Source organism: Prionailurus viverrinus, chromosome F1 (assembly GCF_022837055.1).
Source record: "Prionailurus viverrinus isolate Anna chromosome F1, UM_Priviv_1.0, whole genome shotgun sequence".
Taxonomy (NCBI): Eukaryota; Metazoa; Chordata; class Mammalia; order Carnivora; family Felidae; genus Prionailurus; species Prionailurus viverrinus.
In genome coordinates, this window is record NC_062577.1 from 5755873 (window position 1) to 5777737 (window position 21865).

Here is a 21865-nt window from a genome sequence, read left to right on the forward strand (position 1 = left end):
GACTCTCCTGTGGCAAATTCATACTATAGGGGGTCATATGGAATGTGAGACACTGTTACAACACTATTAAGAAAATAAATTTTGCCTCAACTTTTCTTTCTTTCTTTCTTTCTTTCTTTCTTTCTTTCTTTCTTTCTTTAGCACAAGTGAGGAAGAGGGGCAGAGAGAAGGAGAGAGAGAGAGAGAGAGAGAAAGAGAATCTTAAGCAGACTCCATGCTCAGTGCAGAGTCTGATACAGGACTCAATCCCATGATCCCACAGAGATCATGACATGGGCCTTAGTCAAGTTGGACACTCAACTGACCAAGTGACCAAGGCACCACATTTATTATTATATTTTTAATTATTTTTTATCACTGTGCAGTGCCAGGCACCATTTCCTGAGAAATATTAATAATGATGCAGAAAATAAGTCCCACAATGTGCCTGCAAAATTGTTAAGTCGAATGCCCCTAAGCATCAATTTTCTCTTCTATGAACAGAAGTAATAATAGGACCCTACGTTGCAGGACTGCTTTGATTGTTAAAAGAATTAATGCATAAAGTGCTTAGAAACATTTCTGGATTGTAACACGCATCAACAGGTGGTTGTTGGAAGGGATTAAAGGATTAAAATAGACCATTTATTAAAAGTCTACCAACTTGGATTTTAAAACATTAAACTGTGTGGTGGAAACAGGAGATATGCTCAAAGTAAAAAGGAAACAAAACTATCCAAAATAAAATGAGAAACATACATGAGGCAAATAGTAACCAACTAGCATAGAAATATCAATGCTGAAAAAAAGAGTTTAAAATGATAAGCAGCAGTAGGAATATAGAGTGATGTCATTCCATGATGTGATGTTACTCTATGATCTATGAAGAAACCATAAACTTACGTTCACTGAAGCACTGTGTATAATAGCAAAAGATGCCCTTCTTCAAGAAACTGTATAAAGAAAACATTTTATATTTATGCAGTGGAATACTAAGTTTAAAAGATTGCTAAGAAAATGTGCTAAATTCACGTGATAGGGGTACTATTAAGTTAAAAATATCATGGCTAGATCTCAAAAACAGTTTAGTTATAGAACAGTAAAGCTTTAAAATTTTAAACCCATTGTGTTTGCATATCAGTATACAAAGCAAAAAATACACAGGTACACTGAAAGGATACACAGCAAAAATAATGATAGTTTCTGGGAAGATGGGGAAGAAAATGCCCTTCCAGTATTAGTAATTTGTTATTTCTTTTAGTTTATGAGGGATATGTAGCAAATGCATCAAAATGTTAGCATTTTCTAGGAAATGATAGTGATTGTTAGTAAACGTTCCTGTAGTTTTCTGTCAAACTGATGACAACACTAAGAATACTACTTACACACTAAACTTTGTGTTGTTTGCCTTTTAATTGTGGGAAGCCTAAACGAATGGGATAGGGGGTTCATTGCTTTCTGAAACCATTGCATTACCTTTTGATTTCTGAATTTCTTTTATTCTGTCCTAACTTCGAAGTAACTGCTGTTTTCACTTTTTCATCAAGTACTTTATTTTTTTTCAAGTTCATTTATTTATTTTTGAGAGAGTCAGAGACAGCGTGAGTGGGAGACGGTCAGAAAGAGGAGAAAGAGAATCACAAGCAGACAGAACCCAATGTGGAGCTTGAAGCCATGAAACGATGAGATTATGACCTAAACTGAAACCGAGTCAAATGCTTAACTGACTGAACCACCCAGGTGCCCCTCCTCAAGAATTTTAGTAATTTCTGAATCATGAGTTGACACGGGGAGGTGACACTGAGGTATAAAGAGTTCTGGTGAGGTTTTTGGAGTGTTTTGATTGTAGTTCAAGGATCATGCTCTCTCATTTAAATTTTCATATTTTAAATACATGAGTCAAATTCATAAATCGCAAAATAACATAAGCAGTGTTACCCAGGGGTTTGACAGAGGCTAACTCTTATAATAAGCTTGGCTTTGCAAGTCCTGGACTTTTGACTTCTGGACATCATCCAATGTTTTTCTTTCGTGATTAACTGTCATCTGGTTTCAAGGAATACAAAGCAGAAGAGAGAAGAGATAAAACTGTGGTTCACATGTAATTTTATATCAGTTCGTGCTTTTCTGTCATCACCTCATACTAAAACAATATGCCTTTAATGTGAACATGCATATATTATCAGTGCAAAAAAACTTGGGAGAACCTAAATGTAAATAATAAAGATTCCAAAATCACCTGTAACTGTGGACACCTTCCACACTACACTTTAAAAGAGAGTTCTTGAGTGTACCCGTTTAGAAGAGAAAGGAAACTGCAGAGACCTCCACATGACTTTTCAAGTGTTGGCATTATGGATAATTATTATTTCATTGTCTATACTTCGCTTCAATTTCCAAAATTCCTATATGGAAGATGTCATCTGGAAGAAATTTTATTTTATTTTATTTTATTTTATTTTATTTTATTTTATTTTATTTTATTTTATTTTTTAACGTTTATTTATTTTTTGATACAGAGAGAGACAGAGCATGAACAGGGCAGGGTCAGAGAGAGAGGGAGACACAGAATCCGAAACAGGCTCCAGGCTCTGAGCCATCAGCCCAGAGCCCGACGCGGGGCTCCAACTCACGGACCGCGAGATCATGACCTGAGCCGAAGTCGGAGGCTTGACCGACTGAGCCACCCAGGCGCCCCCTGGAAGAAATTTTAAAAGATTCCAAAGAGAGAACATGTAATGAGTGATTATATGATACATAAATATTTCTTTCTAGAATGTCATCAACCAACACTGACTCATTCACCAGCTAATACTCTCGCCCTCCCTCTGCCTCAAACAGCGATCAAGCTGTTTCAAAGAGGTTTCCACGTAAACTTCCTTGCCCATAATTCCCTTCTCCCTAGTTTCCAATGCAGCCGAGGGCTTCCAGGGTCCGCCCAACTACACGGGAGGTAAGCCCGCCCCCTCTCTCTTTCCTGGCCATTCACGATTGGCCCCACCCCACCCCCTCGGCTTGATTGGATAAGAGCGAGGCGCCGTGGGAGGGGTGTGTTCAGACAGCGGGCGTGGAGGCGTGGCCTCAGCCGCCCCCAAATTCCACCCAGGCTCCCGGGGCACCATGTACCGCGTCGTCCGACTCCTCGCGCGCTCGCGTCGCCTCGTGCGGCCTCCCGGCTCAGCCTCAGCTCCCGGCCTCGGAGGCGTGCCGGTCCTCCCACTGCGGGCCCCGAACGCCGCCGGAATGGTGAGCGCTGGCCGCCCGAGCCCCGGCCTCCCCGCGGTGACCTTCAGCCCTCCGGCTCGCCGGCCCGGCCGGCGGGAGGGATTCCCGCGGCGTCCCGGCCGACCCCGGCCTGGGCCGCGCGCCCGCGTGGCGGGCTTCCGGGCCTCGTAGCGCCGCCTCCTCCCCGGGTGAGCGCGTGGGCCGGGGCTGCAGCCGCCGGCGAGGGTCCTGCGGGGACCCCTGGGGTGGTTCTGCGGCGATCCAGCCGGTGCGGAGGCCCCCACCCTGGGGCGCTGCCCTGGGGACTGTGCCGGGGTGGGAGGCGGGGGACGAGGGCCGCTGCCGCCCCTGCCCCTGAGCAGGCCCAGTGCTGATCGTCGGCCCGGACCTGCGGCCTCTTATCACCACTGGGCGGTGAACTTCTTTCGGGCCTCGGGGTGGGGTTGAAGGTTCCTGGGAACTTCAAAGATTTTACTTTTCACGAAGTTGCCAATTTTGGTAGGCTGACGATGGGTTTCCCCACTTTTGTAAAACCTTGAAATTTGTTGAGGGGGACAGAGTGTCCTTAAGTATGTTAGGGAAGATTGGATGGCATCTAACTGTGGCTGAGTCAGTATTTTTTAATTCAGAAAGACCAAAGGAACGTAAAGGTCCAAGTTCAAGTCCTTTGCCTGTTCGAGTGTCACCTTCAGTAGTTTGGGCTTTGACGAGCGTTTTAAATACCTAGGCGCACGCGTATTGGTAGGAGGAGTTTGGAGAATAAGTGGTAGTTTAGTAAGAGGTACAGTTCTGCACAAGTTCACCGTGCTGTAGTTTGAGCTCTGCAGTCAGAGATGTGATTTCAAATCCTACTCTGCTGCTCAAAGTTCAGATTTGGGGCAACTTGTCTTTGTGCCTCAGTTTCTGCATGTAAAATGGAAATAATAACAGGAACCCAGCAAGATTGCCCATGTGAAAGTACTTTGACAGTGTTTGGCAAGTAGTAGGTGCTCATTAAATAAATGCCTCCATCTAGCATATTTCAAAGGCCCAAGACATGTTCCGAACTGTGAACTTTAAGATAATTTCATGGCATTACTGTACTTGAAACTACAAAATCAGGGGTGCTTCATATTCCTGCAGTTTCCTGCTCTAATAATTTTAGTGCATTTAGAGCCTTTAAAACATGTATGTATTTTTTACTGTTTTGTAAAAAGGGAATTGGCGGCTGGAGAACTGAATCTGTCCTGTTATAAATATTGAAAAAATAGCACTGCCTTGCTTTTTTAATGTTGTAATGTTAGCTAAGATCAAATGGAGGTAGGATTCCCCCCTCCCCCGTAATTCCAAATCTATCTTTTGCCCTGTAATCTCAGTTCAAAATCTTTGTGTTGATTTTATTAAAAGCTTTTTTTTTTATTGCTACTGTTGAGAATTTACATAACCATAAATGCCCTACGTTACCTTGTATCCAAATGAGCCATAAATGTTGATCCACTAGGAAGGTAGCATTTATTGAGTGCAGGCTGTGCATCTGAGTCCTGTGAAAAAGACAGTCACTACAAGCATAAGATAATGCATTTATTGAACACCTGTTATGTATCAGGCCCTTTGAAAAAGACAGTTGCTACAAGCATAGAGTTTAGAGATTACTGGGGGTGTTTAAATAAGGAAAGAAATGATGCACAGTTAATTACAATGTGATAAATACTGCCTAGGAGAAATAGCACAGTGAGAGTGAGAACATGTAGTGGAGACCAGCTTTGACAGTGCCTTGCTGGCATGGTGGATGGAAAGCCCTACGTCTTTTAAAGTTTCTTTTCTGTATTTCCTTAATGGTCTGCAGGATGGCCATGAAGACTGGAAACAGATTATATCTTCTATATTACAATGTATCAATATCAATAAAACAGTTATTGTATATTTGCCAGTATTGCAAGACTTTGTGGTCACCCTATATTTTAAGTTGAGCCAGAGTTTTCCTGAAAGAAACTTAAAACCCAAACGCTGTGAAGTCAGACTTTGGATTTTTATCTTTGGAGGTTGTCCTTTTACAAGGACAAAATGATGTGGATTTTCTTGAACACTGAATATTCTTTTAAACCACCTGAAACTGAGAATCTGAAAGACATTTCTTTAGAAAGTGCCATGGTTTAGTTAATGGTTATCTTACACATGCATGTGCAGGGGGACATCTTAGAGGCTCGAGGCCTGTATTTATTGACTTTTCTGGTTTAGACTGGCATGCAAATTTTGAGACCATTTCATCAATTTCTGAGGTTCCTGAGTTAGTGGCTGCTAACAGTACATGGTATTTCTGTGTCTTAATGGCAATAAGCCTGCAGAGAACAGGACCATTACCCTTCATGCTTCTCCGGAAGGGGGGCTGATTTTAAATGAGCACAAGCCTCACAGGAACCATTGGGAAGTCACACTTTGTGTCTGCCTCATGCCCAGCTGGTTAAACTCTTTATTTTTTTTATTCTTTATTTATTTTTATTTTTTTTAACGTTTTATTTATTTTTTTGAGACAGGGAGAGACAGAGCATGAACAGGGGAGGGTCAGAGAGAGGGAGACAGAATCTGAAATAGGCTCCAGGCTCTGAGCTGTCAGCACAGAGCCGACGCGGGGCTCAAACTCACAGACCAAGAGATCATGACCTGAGCCGAAGTTGGCCGCTTAACCGACTGAGCCACCCAGGCGCCCCTGGTTAAACTCTTTAAGCCCTGGTGTTAAATACCTGAAGTGATGAACTGCCTTCTGCTAGAAACTCTCTGAATTATGGCATAAGAAGGCATGGTTTTCAGAAATGCTACTTTTTTGTAACAGTGGATTATATGAATTAAAAACTTCTATTTAAGAGATGCCATTCATCACTTCATCCTCAAAAGCACTGATAATTTTCAGTTATTTGAGGATGAGCGTTCTCTTCATGCCCAGGCCACTGGGAAGAGATGATGTATGTGATAATGTGGAAGATTTTGAAAACCACACGAGTGCTTTTCAGACCTCAAGTGGACGCATAGGTAGATGGTGGAATCAGTGTAGTGGGTAGCTACCAGTATTATTATTATTATTATTATTATTAATATTTTAATAGAATGGCATAGAATGGAAAATACGGGTGTGTAACATACTGTTTCATGAAATTTTTGTTTCAGCCTTGTGTGCGTGTATGCACGTGTTTATGTATGTACCGGATCACTGTCGGAAGGTTTTTTCTGTGGGTTATTATTGTAAAGAACATTTGAAAGAATGTTTGAAGAGACCTGGCAGTTACCTGGTTCGTTGTTCCCCTATCCATATACATATATATATATGGATATGGATATATATGTGCTTATCTAACTGATGCTAACTCCACATAAGCATAGCCTCCTCTGACAGTTTTTCTCTAATTCCTGGTGCCTTTCAAAGTGTTTTACAGCATTGCTTCAGTTTCTGTTCAACAAATGGATGCAACCTATATATTTCCTGGGGTTAAATGAAGAGATAACTGTTTGGCTTTTTGGAATTTGTTATTAGCTAGCTAAGCTGCTGCAGACGGTGTTTATTGTTGCAAATTTGGGATGTTTATTTTTATTATAGGGACAGTAAGCATATTTTTGGAAGTTTTTGCTGAGATTATGATTTTGGCCATGATTGACTTCTGTACTTTTTTAATGATCACTGTCAGGATCCTAGAATTTGATTAGGTTGTTGTTTCTTGATTTGGAATACAAAAATTGTTAAGGTTTAAGCTGAAGAACATGGTAAAATGTATTCGTCTAGATCTTTCAAGTAACTTTTAATGGATCTGAGTTTCATCATAGCAACCAGTTATTTAGGGGGCAAAGATACTGCTGTTTTATGATGAGAATTTAATAATTTTGAAAAAAAATTTTTTTAATGTTTATTTATTTTTGAGACAGAGACAGAGCATGAATGGGGGAGGGTCAGAGAGAGGGAGACATAGAATCTGAAACGGGCTCCGGGCTCTGAGCTGTCAGCACAGAGCCCGACGCGGGGCTTGAACTCACGGAATGCGAGATCATGACCTGAGCCGAAGTCGGCCGCTCAACCGACTGAGCCACCCAGGCGCCCCGAGAATTTAATAATTTTGAAGCAGAAAGTGGTGATGTAAATCTAAGGGGTTGAACCTGATTTCACAAGTGACTGATGGAAACCATTCTCCTTTTAGAGCTGGCATCTTGTTGCTGTCTCCTAACAAGGTGATGAGAAGAAGAACACTGAGTTTATGAGTTGAGTGCCCCTGCTGTCATTGCTAGTGTTATCCGGTCAAAGTATACTTTAACATACGTGAAGATTTATTTAGGCTACCTAAAACAGAGATCGTAATGCAAAATATTTTCATTAGTGCTTCGGAGACACAGAGCCCCAGGTGCTTTGGGTCTACAGGGTAGGAAGCAAGTTATAGTGATGTATAGTGGTGTCAGTATAACCAAGCTCTGTTAGAGAAAAATCTAACCACACATGTCCACCTCCTTTTATTCTTCAGGGTTAGGGGCACAACTCAAGGCTCTGTTGTGGCCAGTCTGGAGTTACTCCCTCTGTGTCTTGGCTTACGGAAGTAGTAATAAAAAAGTAGTAAATCCAAACAGCTTTTGGGTTTTGCCAGTCCAGGCTTTGAGGGTTTCAGGTCTTTCCCCTTGCTAACTGGGTGATCTCCTGAGATTATTTAATCTCTCCAAATCTCCAATTCCTCTGAGGTGCAGATGCAATAGCACAGTCTCCTAGAGTGATTATAAAAGTCAGATAAAGTGATGCTTGAAAAGAGTTTGCTGCATAACATAATGCTGAGGTGTGATTATTATTTTTTTTTTAATTTTTTTTTCAACGTTTTTTTTATTTATTTTTGGGACAGAGAGAGACAGAGCATGAACGGGGGAGGGGCAGAGAGAGAGGGAGACACAGAATCGGAAACAGGCTCCAGGCTCTGAGCCATCAGCCCAGAGCCTGACGCGGGGTTCGAACTCACGGACCACGAGATTGTGACCTGGCTGAAGTCGGACGCTTAACCGACTGCGCCACCCAGGCGCCCCAAGGTGTGATTATTTTTATTAGCTGCTGCTTCTTATTGGCTTAAGCTAGTCCTCCACAGACTTAGACAATAGAAGAAAATGTACCTCATTGGTAATACTACTATATGTCTACATAGATACAATGATACTTTTCTGTTTCTGCAATCCAAAAGGCTTTATAACATATAAAGGGTTTTGTAAATCTGTCTAGTCCCAGGGTATAACTACAAATTACGTTTTTCTTTTTCAGAGGACTATTAGTAAAACAGAATTACTTGGCTAGGAATTTTTAAATCTTTTGAATCATCTGACCATGTTTATTTCATAATGCACACTAATTAAAGCTCTGAGTATCTCTCTGGAGACTCCTTGCTATAAAGTATCATGTAAATTCCAACTTTTTATTACTTTACATTAAGTCTTTTTTATAATATTCTAAAATATTTGTTGAGCAGTTAATTTTTTATTAGTATAAATATATATTTTTTAAATTTTTTATTAGTATAAGTTGATGTACTTGATAGAATCTTGGAGTCTCCATAATAGGGACTTTAGATCATGGGTTCTTATTCTGGGTAGTGGATTGGCTTCAAGATACAAACTCTCTAAAATCATATGTAAGATTTTGCATACAGCATATGTATTTGTGTTCATTTTCCTAGAGAAAGGATCCATAGCTTTCCTCATATTCTCAAAGGGTTCCATTGCCCTGAAAAGGTTAAGAACTGACCTAGCCCATCCTCCCTTGTCTGTACATTTGATTTATAGGTGAGAGAAGTTGACTTGTTGAAGGTGACACAGCTACTAAGTGGGGGGCTGTCTTGACTGCAAAGCCTGGGCTGTTCATATTCACTCATCTATCTATCATGCCTGGTATTTGTAGACCATGGCTGAGCTCTGCTTCAGTATGTAACATTTACAACCTTTAAAGTATCATTTTTAGGCCGTTTTCTAAAGTTTCCTGTAAAATAAAGATCAACCCAAGTACTGCACATTGCATTGGTCAAAGCTTTTCCTAAAGGAGATATACTTCTGAACTGGAAAAGACTATTATTTTTACTTCAGAGTCTGTCCTTTATTTCACCTCGGCATAGCATGTGAATTCTACAGTCTGTCCTTAAAATCTGCAGTATTTGCAAATGATATCTGATAAGAGGTTAATTTCCAAAATATATAAAGAAGTTACCCAACACCAAAAAGCCCAAATAATCTGATTGAAAATGGGCAGAGGACCTGAGTAGACATTTGTCCAAAGAAGATGTGTAAATGGCCAACAGAGACATGAAAGGATGCTCAACATCACTAATTTTCAAGGAACTCCAAATCAAAACCACAATTATGTATATTACCTTACACCTGTCAGAATGGTTAGCATCAAAAAGACAAGAAATAAGTGTTGGTGAGGATGTAGAGAAAGAGGAACCCTTGTGCACTTTTGATGGGAATGCAAACTGGTGTGGCCACTGTAGAAAACAGTACGGAGAATCCTCAAAAAACTAAAAACAAGGGTACCATAAGATACAGTAATTCTGCTACTGGGTATTTACCCAAAGAAAATGAAAAAAATTCAAAAAGATAGATACACCCTTGTGTTTATCATAGCACTACTTACAACAGCCAAGATATGGAAACAGCCCACCTGTCCGTTGATAGACCAATGGATAAACAAGATGTGATATATATACACAGTGGAATATTACTCCGCCATCAAAAAATGAGATCTTGACGTTTGCAACATGGATGGACCTAGAGGGTACGATTCTAAGTGAAATAAGAGAAAGACAAATACCACATGATTTCACTTCTATGTGGAATTTTACAAACAAAGGAATAAACACAAAGCAGAATCAGACCCATAAATGCAGAGCACCAACTGCTGGTTGCCAAAGAGGTGGGGGATGGGGGAGGTGGGCAAAATGGGTGAAGGTACAGGTTTTCAGGTATGGAATGAATAAATCACCAGAAAAAAAGGTACGGCATAAGGCAATAGTCCATGGTATTGTAATAGTGTTGTGTGGTGATAGAGGGTAGCTGTACTGTGGCGGGCACAGCATGGACATAGAGTTGTGGAGTCATCATGTTGGACACCTGAAACTAATGTGACATTGTGGGTGTCAACTGTATCCAAATTGAAAAAAAAAAAAAAAAAAGACAAAAAATTCTCAAGAAAAGAACTGGGTAGTAGAATGAGAATCCAATGGGATTTTTTGGTCTTTGTGGTACTTACTAAGGTTTCTTTCCCCTTACAGCTGACAAGGTGTTATTGCTTTGATACTCGGTTTCTTTTTAAGCTATAATAGCGTCTTATTTTTCTCTTTAGGCAAGCCAAAATTCCTTTCGGATAGAGTTCGATACCTTTGGTGAACTCAAGGTCCCAAATGATAAGTATTATGGCGCCCAGACTGTGAGATCCACGATGAACTTTAAAATTGGAGGTGTGACGGAGCGCATGCCAGTAAGTGGTTTTGTGGAAGTATTGGCTTTATTCAAATGAGTCACTTCACTCTATAAATAAATACTTTACAGAGTTAAAACATGAAGTTATTATGTAACTGGCTTTGTGAACAGTAAGATATTTCTCTTTAAAATATCAAAGACCTTTTTGAACTTTAGTACTATTATTTTGAGCTGTGACTTTGAATATTTTAGAGTTTTATTTGATAGAACTCAGTGACTTGTCTTTTTATTCTTGCTGGGATTATTCAGATTTTTACTAGAATTTTACAGTTTAAACATTTTTAGTTTCAATACTTAATTTTTTAAACTGGTTTAAAAGAAAACATTTTTCTTCAATACTATATTTTCTATCTTTCTTGGTTGCAGTTTCTAGGAAAGCATACACAAATACATAAAAATATTCTTCTTAACCATATCTGGCATATAATAGGTAATATATAAGTATATGTTCATTGCTACACGAATGATTGATTAGAAAACTTTCTACCATGTTTCGCTAAATTTAAGATGACGTCAGTTAGAAGATACACCATTCTGTAGCCCCAGAAAAGAAGGGCTGTCAGAGCTGTGACGTGTCATTGATGTGCCTTGGTTTCAGAGATGTCAGAGTGTGAAAAGAACTGAAGGAGTAGATTACCTGTGCTGCTGGAGCCCATCTGCACTGTGAGCACTAGTCGGTGCCACAGTGCAAGGTAGGGTAGGAGCCTAGGAGTAGCCAGCCCTCCTCCGGTGAGATACGGTTTAATAGCTGTCTTCTAAATACACTTTTACCATACAATAATTTTAACTTCCGTGTGGAACTTCAACCCATTCCCAAGCCTTTACGACTGAATCTCTGACAGGCTTATACGATTTTACAAGTGGCTATAGTTGACTCTCCTTTGAAGAAAGTCTTTTTTTGTCATTGTCACTGACAGCTGTCTTGGTGGTGAGGTAAACTCGGGTCAGACGACGTGGTTAGGCGACAGAGGGTAGCAGCTGATCCTAAAATATCCTCATCTAGTTCAACTCTTGGGATTAAGGAGGTCAGTCGTCATCAGTGTTGGTAGGAGTAAGCATGTCACTTCTTAATGGTCCTGCTTCAGGCGGCGAGGGATGGGGTTCTGGGGGGTGTGATTGCCGCTGCTGCTCCAGAGACTGGGCAGCTATGCACATGACACGTCTGTAAAAGGTGGACTTGTGGGGTATCTGTTTTGTCACGTTTTGTTTCATCTCTGTCAAGATCCTGAACTTTTAAAAATGTAAAGCAGACGATGATGTGCCCTGACCTGAGTACTATGAGTAAACCCAGCCCTTTGCCCCTGAGGTCCAACGGAAAACGAAACCAAAAAAGATCATGAACTTCCAATGTGAGTCAATTAAGAATAATGAGACCCTTCTTTTCTCCCCAGTGTCCGTTTACCATTTCACTGTGGTAGTGTTCAGTGAAACTCTGCTGTGACCCTCTTTCATTTTTACGAGTCTGTGGACACTGGGGTGAGTCACTTCATTTGGACGGCCAGAGCTGACAGGCTGTCACTTATGACTTTGGCAGTAGTTTAAGCCACCACCAGTGTGCCCCTGTAGAAATTTCAATTCCCATCTGTTTCATGTTTTTTAAAAAAAATTTTTTTATTAGGTTTATTTACTTAGAGCACATGCATGAACAGGGGAGGGACAGAGAGACAGTGAGAGAGAGAGAATCCCAAGCAGGCTTTGCACTGTCAGTGCAGAGCTTGATGCAGGGGGCTCGATCCCACGAACCATGAGATCATGACCTGAGCCAAAATGGGAGTCCGATAGATGCTTAACAAACTGAGCCGCCCAGGTGTCCCGCATCTGTTTCATGTTTAAAGTTTTTAAGTTTCGAATCCTATGTGCCATCGGTCTCTATCTCATTTGGGTAGAACACTTAAAATGTTTTAATTTTAGTTTCTTTGAATTCAAACTAGGAAAACTCTTTAGTTTTTTCCTTTTCAGTTTGCCCCTCAGTGTATCCTCTCTCTGGCCCAGGTTTAACGTGTCCTGTTCCTTCCTTTTCTTTGTTTTTTTTTTTTCACCTTGATTTCCCTTGAGGACTGAAGCTTCCATTGTGCTATTCCTTCCTCTTTTCCCCACCCTTCCTTTCTTGCTTGCACTCTGCCTCCCTTCAAACCTGGTATGGAATCCAGACTACCGTCTGCACTGTTAATTTTGGCAAGAACACATAATTCTTTCATCTTACAAAAACCAGATATCATTTCCTTAAAACGTCATCAAAAGTTACTCGGTTTCATCCCTTTAAATTTGGTGAGGTGATTCCGAGCCGGAAGTGAAGAGATCTGCAAACTGAAAGGGTTTGAAATTCAGTTAGATGTATCAGTGTGTAGTACCCTGGGCTTGAAGAAATATTCAATGACTTACAGAGTGTCAAGCCCTCAATAACTAGAATATCATGCTTTGTGACTTCGGGATGAAATGATACCCATTTAATAACTGGTTATTTAAAACTTATTGGCAGTTAAATATTACTTTTATTTTTATTGCTTTTAAAGAGAAAAAAGAAAAATAATGATGTGGTATGAGATCCAGTGAGGGAAAATAATGGTGCTTGCTGGTGAAATGATTGAGCACCGTTTGTTTTTATGTATATAAACACACATACATTATAACATATTATAAAAAAGCAGGAGGAGTGGTAGGTACATTGCATATGCGCACGTGTTTGTGTGGAGGGAATACACACACGTGTAAAACGTGTAAAACGAGTCAACATACTTGCTTTTGTTTGGTTCCCTAAACAGATACATGACGAATCTTGGTCCATTCCACGCCTATCTGTCTGTAATCCTATGTTACTGTAGTGTTGCTTCAGTTAGCGTTTACTTAGTTTTTGCACTTGCATAAAATATTAATCTTAATTTTTTATGCTAAACAAAACTTGATAATTTGAGATGTTTTTCCGATTCATTTTAGATCCCAGTTATAAAAGCTTTTGGCATCTTGAAGCGAGCGGCTGCTGAAGTAAACCAGGATTATGGTCTCGATTCGAAGATTGCTAATGCGATAATGAAGGCAGCCGATGAGGTAGGAGCCCATAAGTGTGCTGTTTACGCAGTGGCATCAGGCCCCTTGCGTTTACGAGATGCTGTCAGGCCCAGGCGGAGGAAAGGGCCACTGAGTTCCTGAGTTAATGAATTTCAGGGTAATGTGGCAGCCTTCTTGTTTGGTTAGGATGAATATTAATATGGTGCTTAAAATATTGTGGCAGAATTTCTGGATGATCTTATGCCTTTTTAATTCTCTTGACTTTTCCTTTTAATTTATATAATTTAAAGAAAACTTGAAGAGGCGGTGTTAAACTTACAGATTTGACTTTTTATTTTATGTATACATGATTCCTTTTAAAACTAGTTGGTTATTTGATGATGATATGTATGGAGATGTAATGTCACTAATCCACTTTTCATGTAATCTTAAGGACATAGAGATAGCAGTTAAAAAACTGTATATATAGTGATGTTCATTGCAGTACTATTTATGATAGTAACAAATTAGACTGTATCCGACCATAACAGATGCTTATACAAGTTATATTGTGAAGCGATAGAAAATTGGTTTCTTGAAGAATGTTCTAGGATAAACCTAGCATGAAATAAGTATGGGGTGGGGAGAGTAGCAAAATATGTATTCATTTATTTTTAAAAATTAAAAAATATTTTTTTAATATTTATTTATTTTGAGAGAGGAGAGAGAGAGAGAGAGAGAGCATGAGCAGGGGAGGGGCAGAGAGAGAGGGGGACCCAGAATCTGTAGCAGGCTCCAGGCTCTGAGCTATCAGCACAGAGCCTGACATGAGGCTTGAACTCATGAACCATGAGATCGTGACCTGAGCCAAAGTCAGACGCTTAGCCGACTGAGCCTCTCAGGTGCCCCTAAATAAATATATTTAATGATCGTAATTGTGTGCCAAGAGTCACTGTTCCTGAGGGGTAGGGCTGTTGTAATTTACAACGTTTTCACTTCTCAAAATGTTCCACACTGATCATCTATTATTTTTATATAACTAGGAAAAAAGTTTTACTTTAAAATGAACTAATTATTGGGGCGCCTGGGTGGCGCAGTCGGTTAAGCGTCCGACTTCAGCCAGGTCACGATCTCGCGGTCCGGGAGTTCGAGCCCCGCGTCAGGCTCTGGGCTGATGGCTCAGAGCCTGGAGCCTGTTTCCGATTCTGTGTCTCCCTCTCTCTCTGCCCCTCCCCCGTTCATGCTCTGTCTCTCTCTGTCCCAAAAATAAATAAATGTTGGAAAAAAAAAACTTAAAATGACCTAATTATTTAAGGTGCTAATTTTCTAAGGTGCATGCTGATTTTTTTCAAGCTAAACTCATTCTAGAAGCTGAAGTTAAGCGCTAACTCTCTTAGAGAGCTTATAATTCAAGAACTGGCACATAAAAATATGACAGAAGCAGGGACAGATCTGGACTGTGTGTATGTCTCTGCACTTGGCAGTTGCTGCTCATTGGACATCTGCAGTGAAGTAACTATCAGCGAACTCATTTTCAAGTAATTCGTTCATTATCATGCTGACTCCAGCTGTAACATCTGTTGGATGTTCCCGCTGAGCACTGCAGTCAGTGTACCTAAAAACTTACCACATGTGCCAGCCTTTATAGGTGGCCCTATCTGGATGTTATTAGAAGAGGCAGTTGGAGATACAGAAGAAAGATAGCTTTGATTCAGTTTTCATTTGGAATCCATGAAATTGCATCTTTCAGAATAGATGAAATTTTCGTTTTATAAGTGGCGGTGGTTGGAACATGGGATCCTGAAGCTTGGACTTCCTGGACAACCACAAGCTGTGCAGCACCATCTGAAAATCATGTAGCATGTGAGAGAAGTGGGCATCTTTAAATAGCACTTTATAGGCGATCACTTACTTGTAGTCGATTATGGTAGTTTACGTGAATATTGAATACTGCTTATTTTTAAAAACTCATTTCTTAAATTTGTTTTTCTGCAGGTAGCTGAAGGTAAATTAAATGATCATTTTCCACTTGTGGTATGGCAGACTGGATCAGGAACCCAGACAAATATGAATGTAAATGAAGTCATTAGCAATAGAGCAATTGAAATGCTGGGAGGTGAACTTGGTAGCAAGAAACCTGTGCATCCCAATGATCACGTTAATAAAAGCCAGGTCAGTGGACCATCTCCTCTTTTCTTTGTTATAAATTGAAAAGAATACCTGAGATTATTCTTGTAAAACAGGCGTTAGCTTTTTGGCGAAGAAGCTTCATTTGGCTTATATTCTTTAGTAGAAAGGACTTCTTACATGGGTTCTTATTTCTTTTAAGAATCTTGGGTCTATGCCTTAAACTTCATAAAAATCCCTATTAGGACACCTGAATTTAGTGTATGTATATTTGTATTGTTTGGTTTGTTTGTTTATTAATGTGTATTCCTATTTGAGAGAGAGAGAGAGTGTGAGCAGGGGAGGGCCAGAGAGAAAGGGAGACATAGAATCCGAAGCAGACCTCAGACTCTAAGCTGTCAGCACAGACCCGGATGCAGGGCTCGAACTCAGAGACTGCGAGATCATGACCTTAGCCGAAGTCAGAGGCTTAACTGACTGAGCCACCCGGGCGCCGCATTATTTGGTTTATTTTTTAAAAGCTCTTTATTTTTAAGTAATTTTAGAATTCTGAAAGAATTACAAAGATACCTCAAAGTGTTCCTGTATACCCTTCTCTCAGTTTCCCTTAATGTTAAACATTTTTTATAACCCTGGTATGTTTACCACGCAATGAAATTAATATTGGTATACAATACTATTAACTAAACAGACGTTTTTAGGATTTCCCTAGTTTTCTACCAATATCTTTTTTTTTTCTTGCAAGATGCAGTCCAGACTACACATTGCATTTAGTCATGTTCTTAGTCCAGTCCAGTCTCTCGACAGTTTGTCTTTTGTCAGCTTAACACTTGTGAAAGTAGCGGTCAGGTATTTGGTGGAACGTCCCTCAGTTTGGGTTTGTTTGATACTCTCTCATAATTGGACAGAGGCTGTGGGTTTGGGGAAGACTGTTCAGAAGTGAAGGGCTCTTCTTGCTTCACGGCAGGGGTATGTGATGGCATGTGACTTGGGACTGGTGATACGAACTTTAATCACTTGGTTAGGCGGGGTCTGCAGGGCTTCCCCACCTTCCATTTTCTGTTGGAAGTGAGTCACTGACATCTGCCTGTGCTCAGGCATTGGCACTTAAGCTTCACTTGCTAAAGGAAGTAGTATCAAGAAATTTTTGGTCATATGTTAAAATCAACACAGAATTGATATGTAATGTTTAGACTGCAAATATCTTCTTTCTCCTTAAACTTTTGCCCACCAGTGTTAGCATGCAATAGTGGATCTTGCCTATAGCAGTTACTACTGTGGCGTTTTAGTGGTGATTTTCTACTCCTCTCAGTCCTTCTGCATGTATTTATTGAAACTTGTCTGTGAAGATTTGTCCTCTTCTGTCTACCCCCCTCCCCGCCACTTACATATTTATTTAACTGTTGATGTGTATCGACATGAATTCGCGAATATTTATTTTATTCCTAAGGTCCTAACCCAGTACTGTTACTTATGTTGTTGCTCACATCGTTCCAGCTTTGGAAGCCCTCTGGGTTGGCCCTGTGTCCTTTGGATGTGCCGCCATCCTTTTTTTTTTCTTTCTTTTTTTTTTTTTTTTTAAAGCAGTTCTTTGCTTTCTTATACCACTAGGTGTTCCATGTTCATCAGTGTTTTCCCTGTCCTAGCCCCCGTCAGCACCCATTTTTCCAAGGAACTCTTAGAGGATCTTACTGGAAAATATTTAGAACTCAAGATCTGGTGCTAGGTGTTATTTAATATATTTTTAAATGTTAATGGGGAAGTGTTTTCACATAAATTTATTGTATGAAGGATTTTTCAAACTTATTACTTGCAATTAAATATAAACTTTTATATATACTTCAGTCTGAAGTCTGCATGAGAATAATCCAGTATGTATGGTCTGATGGAGGAGTTGGGTAGAGCTACAGGTGAGGCAAGATTGGCTTGTGCTGATAATTGTTCGAATTTTGGTGTAGGTACTTGAGTGTTTATTATACCATTCACTCTACTTTTCTGAGTGGTTTGATATTTTCCATAGTAAAAAGTTACAATATATCATTTTAAATAACATAATAGTTTAAAAGTACGGGGTTTCAGTTGATTACAGAGCGTGGAGTGTGAACTACCTTGTCAGGTCCCAGTTCTGCCAGTTCCTAAATATTTTGGCAAGTCACATATCTTTGAGAGCTTGGCTTCCTATTTTTAAAGTGTTGACCTATCTTACAAGAATTTTCCTCAAGTTTAATGAATGAAGAAATGTTTGTAAAGGACTGTTTGCACTGTATAACTGTAAGATGTTTTATTATTGCTCTCCTTACATGCAGTTGTTAATTGTACTTCTTTAGGTTTTGTTGTCATTTATTAGCAGATACAATAATAATATATGATAGTAAGCTGCATATAGAATCCAGTCCTGAGTTGGTTAAACCAGGTTGCTTCTTATTTGACCTCAAGTGACCTCTGACTTGCCACACATAAATGTAATTGAGCACTAAATGCATGAGTTTCGAGTAATCATTTAGCGAGATGTTTAACAGGGATATTCAAGTGTGTTTTTTGTTGCTTTTGATTTAACATTTTGCATTTTTTGGAAATTTTCCAACAGAGTTCGAATGATACCTTTCCCACAGCGATGCACATTGCTGCTGCTGTAGAAGTCCATGAGGTGCTCCTGCCAGGGCTACAGAAGCTGCATGATGCTCTCGAAGCCAAATCCAAAGAGTTTGCCCAGATCATCAAAATTGGGCGCACTCACACCCAGGACGCCGTTCCACTCACTCTTGGGCAGGTATAGGAGTGTCATTGGATTTGATTCAATTTGGGGGTTGCTGCAGATGGCCGACACATTACCCTCCAAACCATACTAGTTCAGAGGTCCAAGTTCATCACAGTTGAGTTCACCGGAACAGATTGCTCTGCATTAACCAATCAGTAGCTTTACTGACATCCTCTGAGGGAGGAGCACTGAGCCCGTCTGGGGGCAGTTGGGCCTGGTCAAGAGCTTAGCGTTGCTGAGTACAAGCTGTGGGACCTTGGGAAAATTATTTAGCTTTTCTGTGCCTCAGTTTTCTGAGCTTTAAAATGAGGAGAATGCTATCTCTATCTTAGCGTCGTTGTGAGGTTCAAATGAACTGGTTCACTAAGTGCTTAGAACCATGGGGACCACAGTAAGAAGCACGTGCAGGTGTTAGCTGCCATCGTCCCCATCTTCACCTTCACCAAGATCAATTATCTTGTCTCCTTTTGTCTCTTAGTCTAGATTTGTAGGCTCCATAAAAATTACTTTTAAATTGATTAATCACGGCATATCTGACTCTGTAAGATTGTATTGGGCCACATGTGAAAGAGGATTACTCTCTTCCCCCAAATACCAGAAGGTATTTTTGTGTTTCTTGATCGGTGCCTTGAAGAATGTCTAATGGCATGCACCGTGAAGGAGATGACGGGAATATGGATAATAGTTTTTGATAGTAAAACTCTCTCATAGTTTAGTTTGGGAGATAGGGCATACGTAAATTTGATACCAAAAGATGGTTATATATACCAAATATCAAGTGATAGAGTTGCAGAAATTGAGGTGAGGTAGGTGAGAGTGTGCTGCTTGCTTACTTGAAAAGATTCTCACTTGTAGTTTCACTAGGATGAACACTGCAAAAGCTTGATTACTTAGCTTAATCTCATTACAGAAGGAGTGAGGAAAATGAAATGATTAATTGGAATACAGATGCTAGGAGTGAAGCGAGCTCCCTGGCTTCAGCTGCCTCTGAAGGCTTGGTCTGTCTTCTCTTTGCATCGTGGGTTCTTAGCCCTAGGCATGGTTCCCGCGGAGGAACAGTGTGTGTCTGAAGCTGGAGGATCCCCTGGTTTCTAATGTTTTCCTTTCTGTTTGTCCCGTGTGGGAAAACCACCATGCCAAAGTCTGGTTGGGCTGTGTCAGCCTCCTCTGTAAGATCATCAGTCCCCCTGTTACGTCAGAACCGTTTTCTCTTCTACTTTATCTTACCAGAGCATTTACACTTGCTTTTATTGGAACTGTCTTTTGAGTTTATGCAGGTTTTCCCCAGTAAAAATAGACTTCTTAAGTGAATCCAGCCAGTGTATGTATTAGTGATCCTGGATCGATGGATCAGGTCTACCTGAAAGGAATTATATCTCCTAAAATGTTTTATTTTCAAATAGTAATATATCCTAATACTAATCAAAAGTATTCATGGTTTTTCAGTGTTTTTAGGCAGAAAAAAAGACAACTCTACTGTAACCATACATCCTGGCTTGCTCAGCTGAGTTCTGGTTTATGCCTTTTGTCCCTGCATAATTCTTCTTTTTTTTTCTTTTTCAGTATATGAAGTTTATTGTCAAATTGGTTTCCATACAACACCCAGTGCTCATCCCAACAGGTGCCCTCCTCAATACCCATCACCTACCCTCCCCTCCCTCCCACCCCCCATCAACCCTCAGTTTGTTCTCAGTTTTTAAGAGTCTCTTATGCTTTGGCTCTCTCCCACTCTAACTTCTTTTTTTTTTTTTTTTCCTTCCCCTCCCCCATGGGTTTCTGTTAAGTTTCTCAGGATCCACATAAGAGTGAAACCATATGGTATCTGTCTTTCTCTGTATGGCTTATTTCACTTAGCATCACACTCTCCAGTTCCATCCATGTTGCTACAAAGGGCCATATTTCATTCTTTCTCATTGCCACGTAGTACTCCATTGTGTATATAAACCACATTTTTTTTTTATCCATTCATCAGTTGATGGATATGTAGGCTCTTTCCATAATTTGGCTATTGTTGAGAGTGCTGCTATAAACATTGGGGTACACGTGCCCCTATGCATCAGTACTCCTGTATCCCTTGGGTAAATTCCTAGCAGTGTCCCTGCATAATTCTTAAAAGGGGCCTTGCTGTGTTCAGACACAAGAAATTCTGTGGCTACCTTTTTAAAGTGTGTCCTATTTTGAGAACCAGTGTGACATTAAGAGCAGAATTAAATTGCATCCTGAAGCTATAATCTTACTCTAGCCTGTTACCTTCTTGTGCTGCTTGTGCTGTTCAGTGAGTCATTCAGCTTCTTGAGACCTTGTGAAGCACCTTTCTGTTCTCTGTTAGGTTTATAAACTGAAATTGTTCGGAGAAAATGTCTGTGTTTCCATTTGTCATGGGAGAGTTGTCTAGGATACACCAAAAAATAAGAAATCACCTGCAAATAAACCAACAGTTTAATGTATTAAAGTTCTTTTTTAAGCCTGATTTTCCGTGTTGTTTTTCTTTGCTTTCTAGTAAAAGAGGAGATTATAAACAGGCTACATATCATCCTCAGTGGCATCGTCCCACCTTATAGGTTTACAAATCCTCATTCTTCCTTATACTTTGCTCATTATATGAAGTAAAATAGTACAAATACCACTTGGTAGCTCATAACTTAGTAGCTGAAACATATTTAAAGGAATTCTTGTCTCATGCAGTCAGAGTAACTTGTCAGCCATTAGGAAATTCTATAGTCTCACCTTCTTTTCCTTCTGTTTTCAGGAATTTAGTGGTTATGTTCAACAAGTGAAATATGCAATGACGAGAATAAAAGCCGCCATGCCAAGAATCTATGAGCTCGCAGCTGGAGGCACCGCTGTTGGTACTGGGTTAAATACTAGAATTGGCTTTGCAGAAAAGGTTGCTGCAAAAGTGGCTGCACTCACAGGTTAGTGACAATATGAATTGTGACTCTTTTTTATTTTGGTCCATATATTTTCTAGGTGTTTCTCCTTTAAACTCTTGTGAATTTAAAGTTAAAAATAATATTTTCCCATCGAGCGTGTGTTTTATATCTATTTTAGAAGTGGTAATGTTAGTCCTTTTGCCTTTTAAAAGTTTCCCACCTATGATTCATACCGTATGCAATTAAAATCTGTCAGTGCTAGCTTGTTTACTCTCTGGTGGTATTACAATTATTTTCCCTTTAAAGCTGTTTTGAATACCCATTTTATTCTTCTGTTGTTTAATTTTCATTTAAATTTTAGTTCATATACAGTGCAATATTGGTTTCAGGGTTAGAATTCATTGATTCATTACTTACATCCAACACCCGGTGCTCATCCCAAGTTCCCTCCTTCGTACCC

The 21865-nt window shown here is 40.0% G+C and overlaps 1 protein-coding gene across 1 annotated transcript in view; it reads left to right on the forward strand.

Annotated features, from left to right (window-relative positions):
- The first annotated feature begins 3060 nt into the window (after positions 1-3060).
- Positions 3061-21865, forward strand: part of FH (fumarate hydratase) — a 31901-nt gene continuing 13096 nt past the window's right edge. Inside the window, exons 1-6 of the mRNA XM_047841008.1 lie at positions 3061-3225; positions 10526-10660; positions 13597-13707; positions 15643-15819; positions 18362-18544; positions 21282-21447. Coding sequence (XP_047696964.1) covers positions 3100-3225; positions 10526-10660; positions 13597-13707; positions 15643-15819; positions 18362-18544; positions 21282-21447 — 898 coding nt within the window. The 5' untranslated portion in view covers positions 3061-3099. The remainder of the gene's footprint in view (positions 3226-10525; positions 10661-13596; positions 13708-15642; positions 15820-18361; positions 18545-21281; positions 21448-21865) is intronic.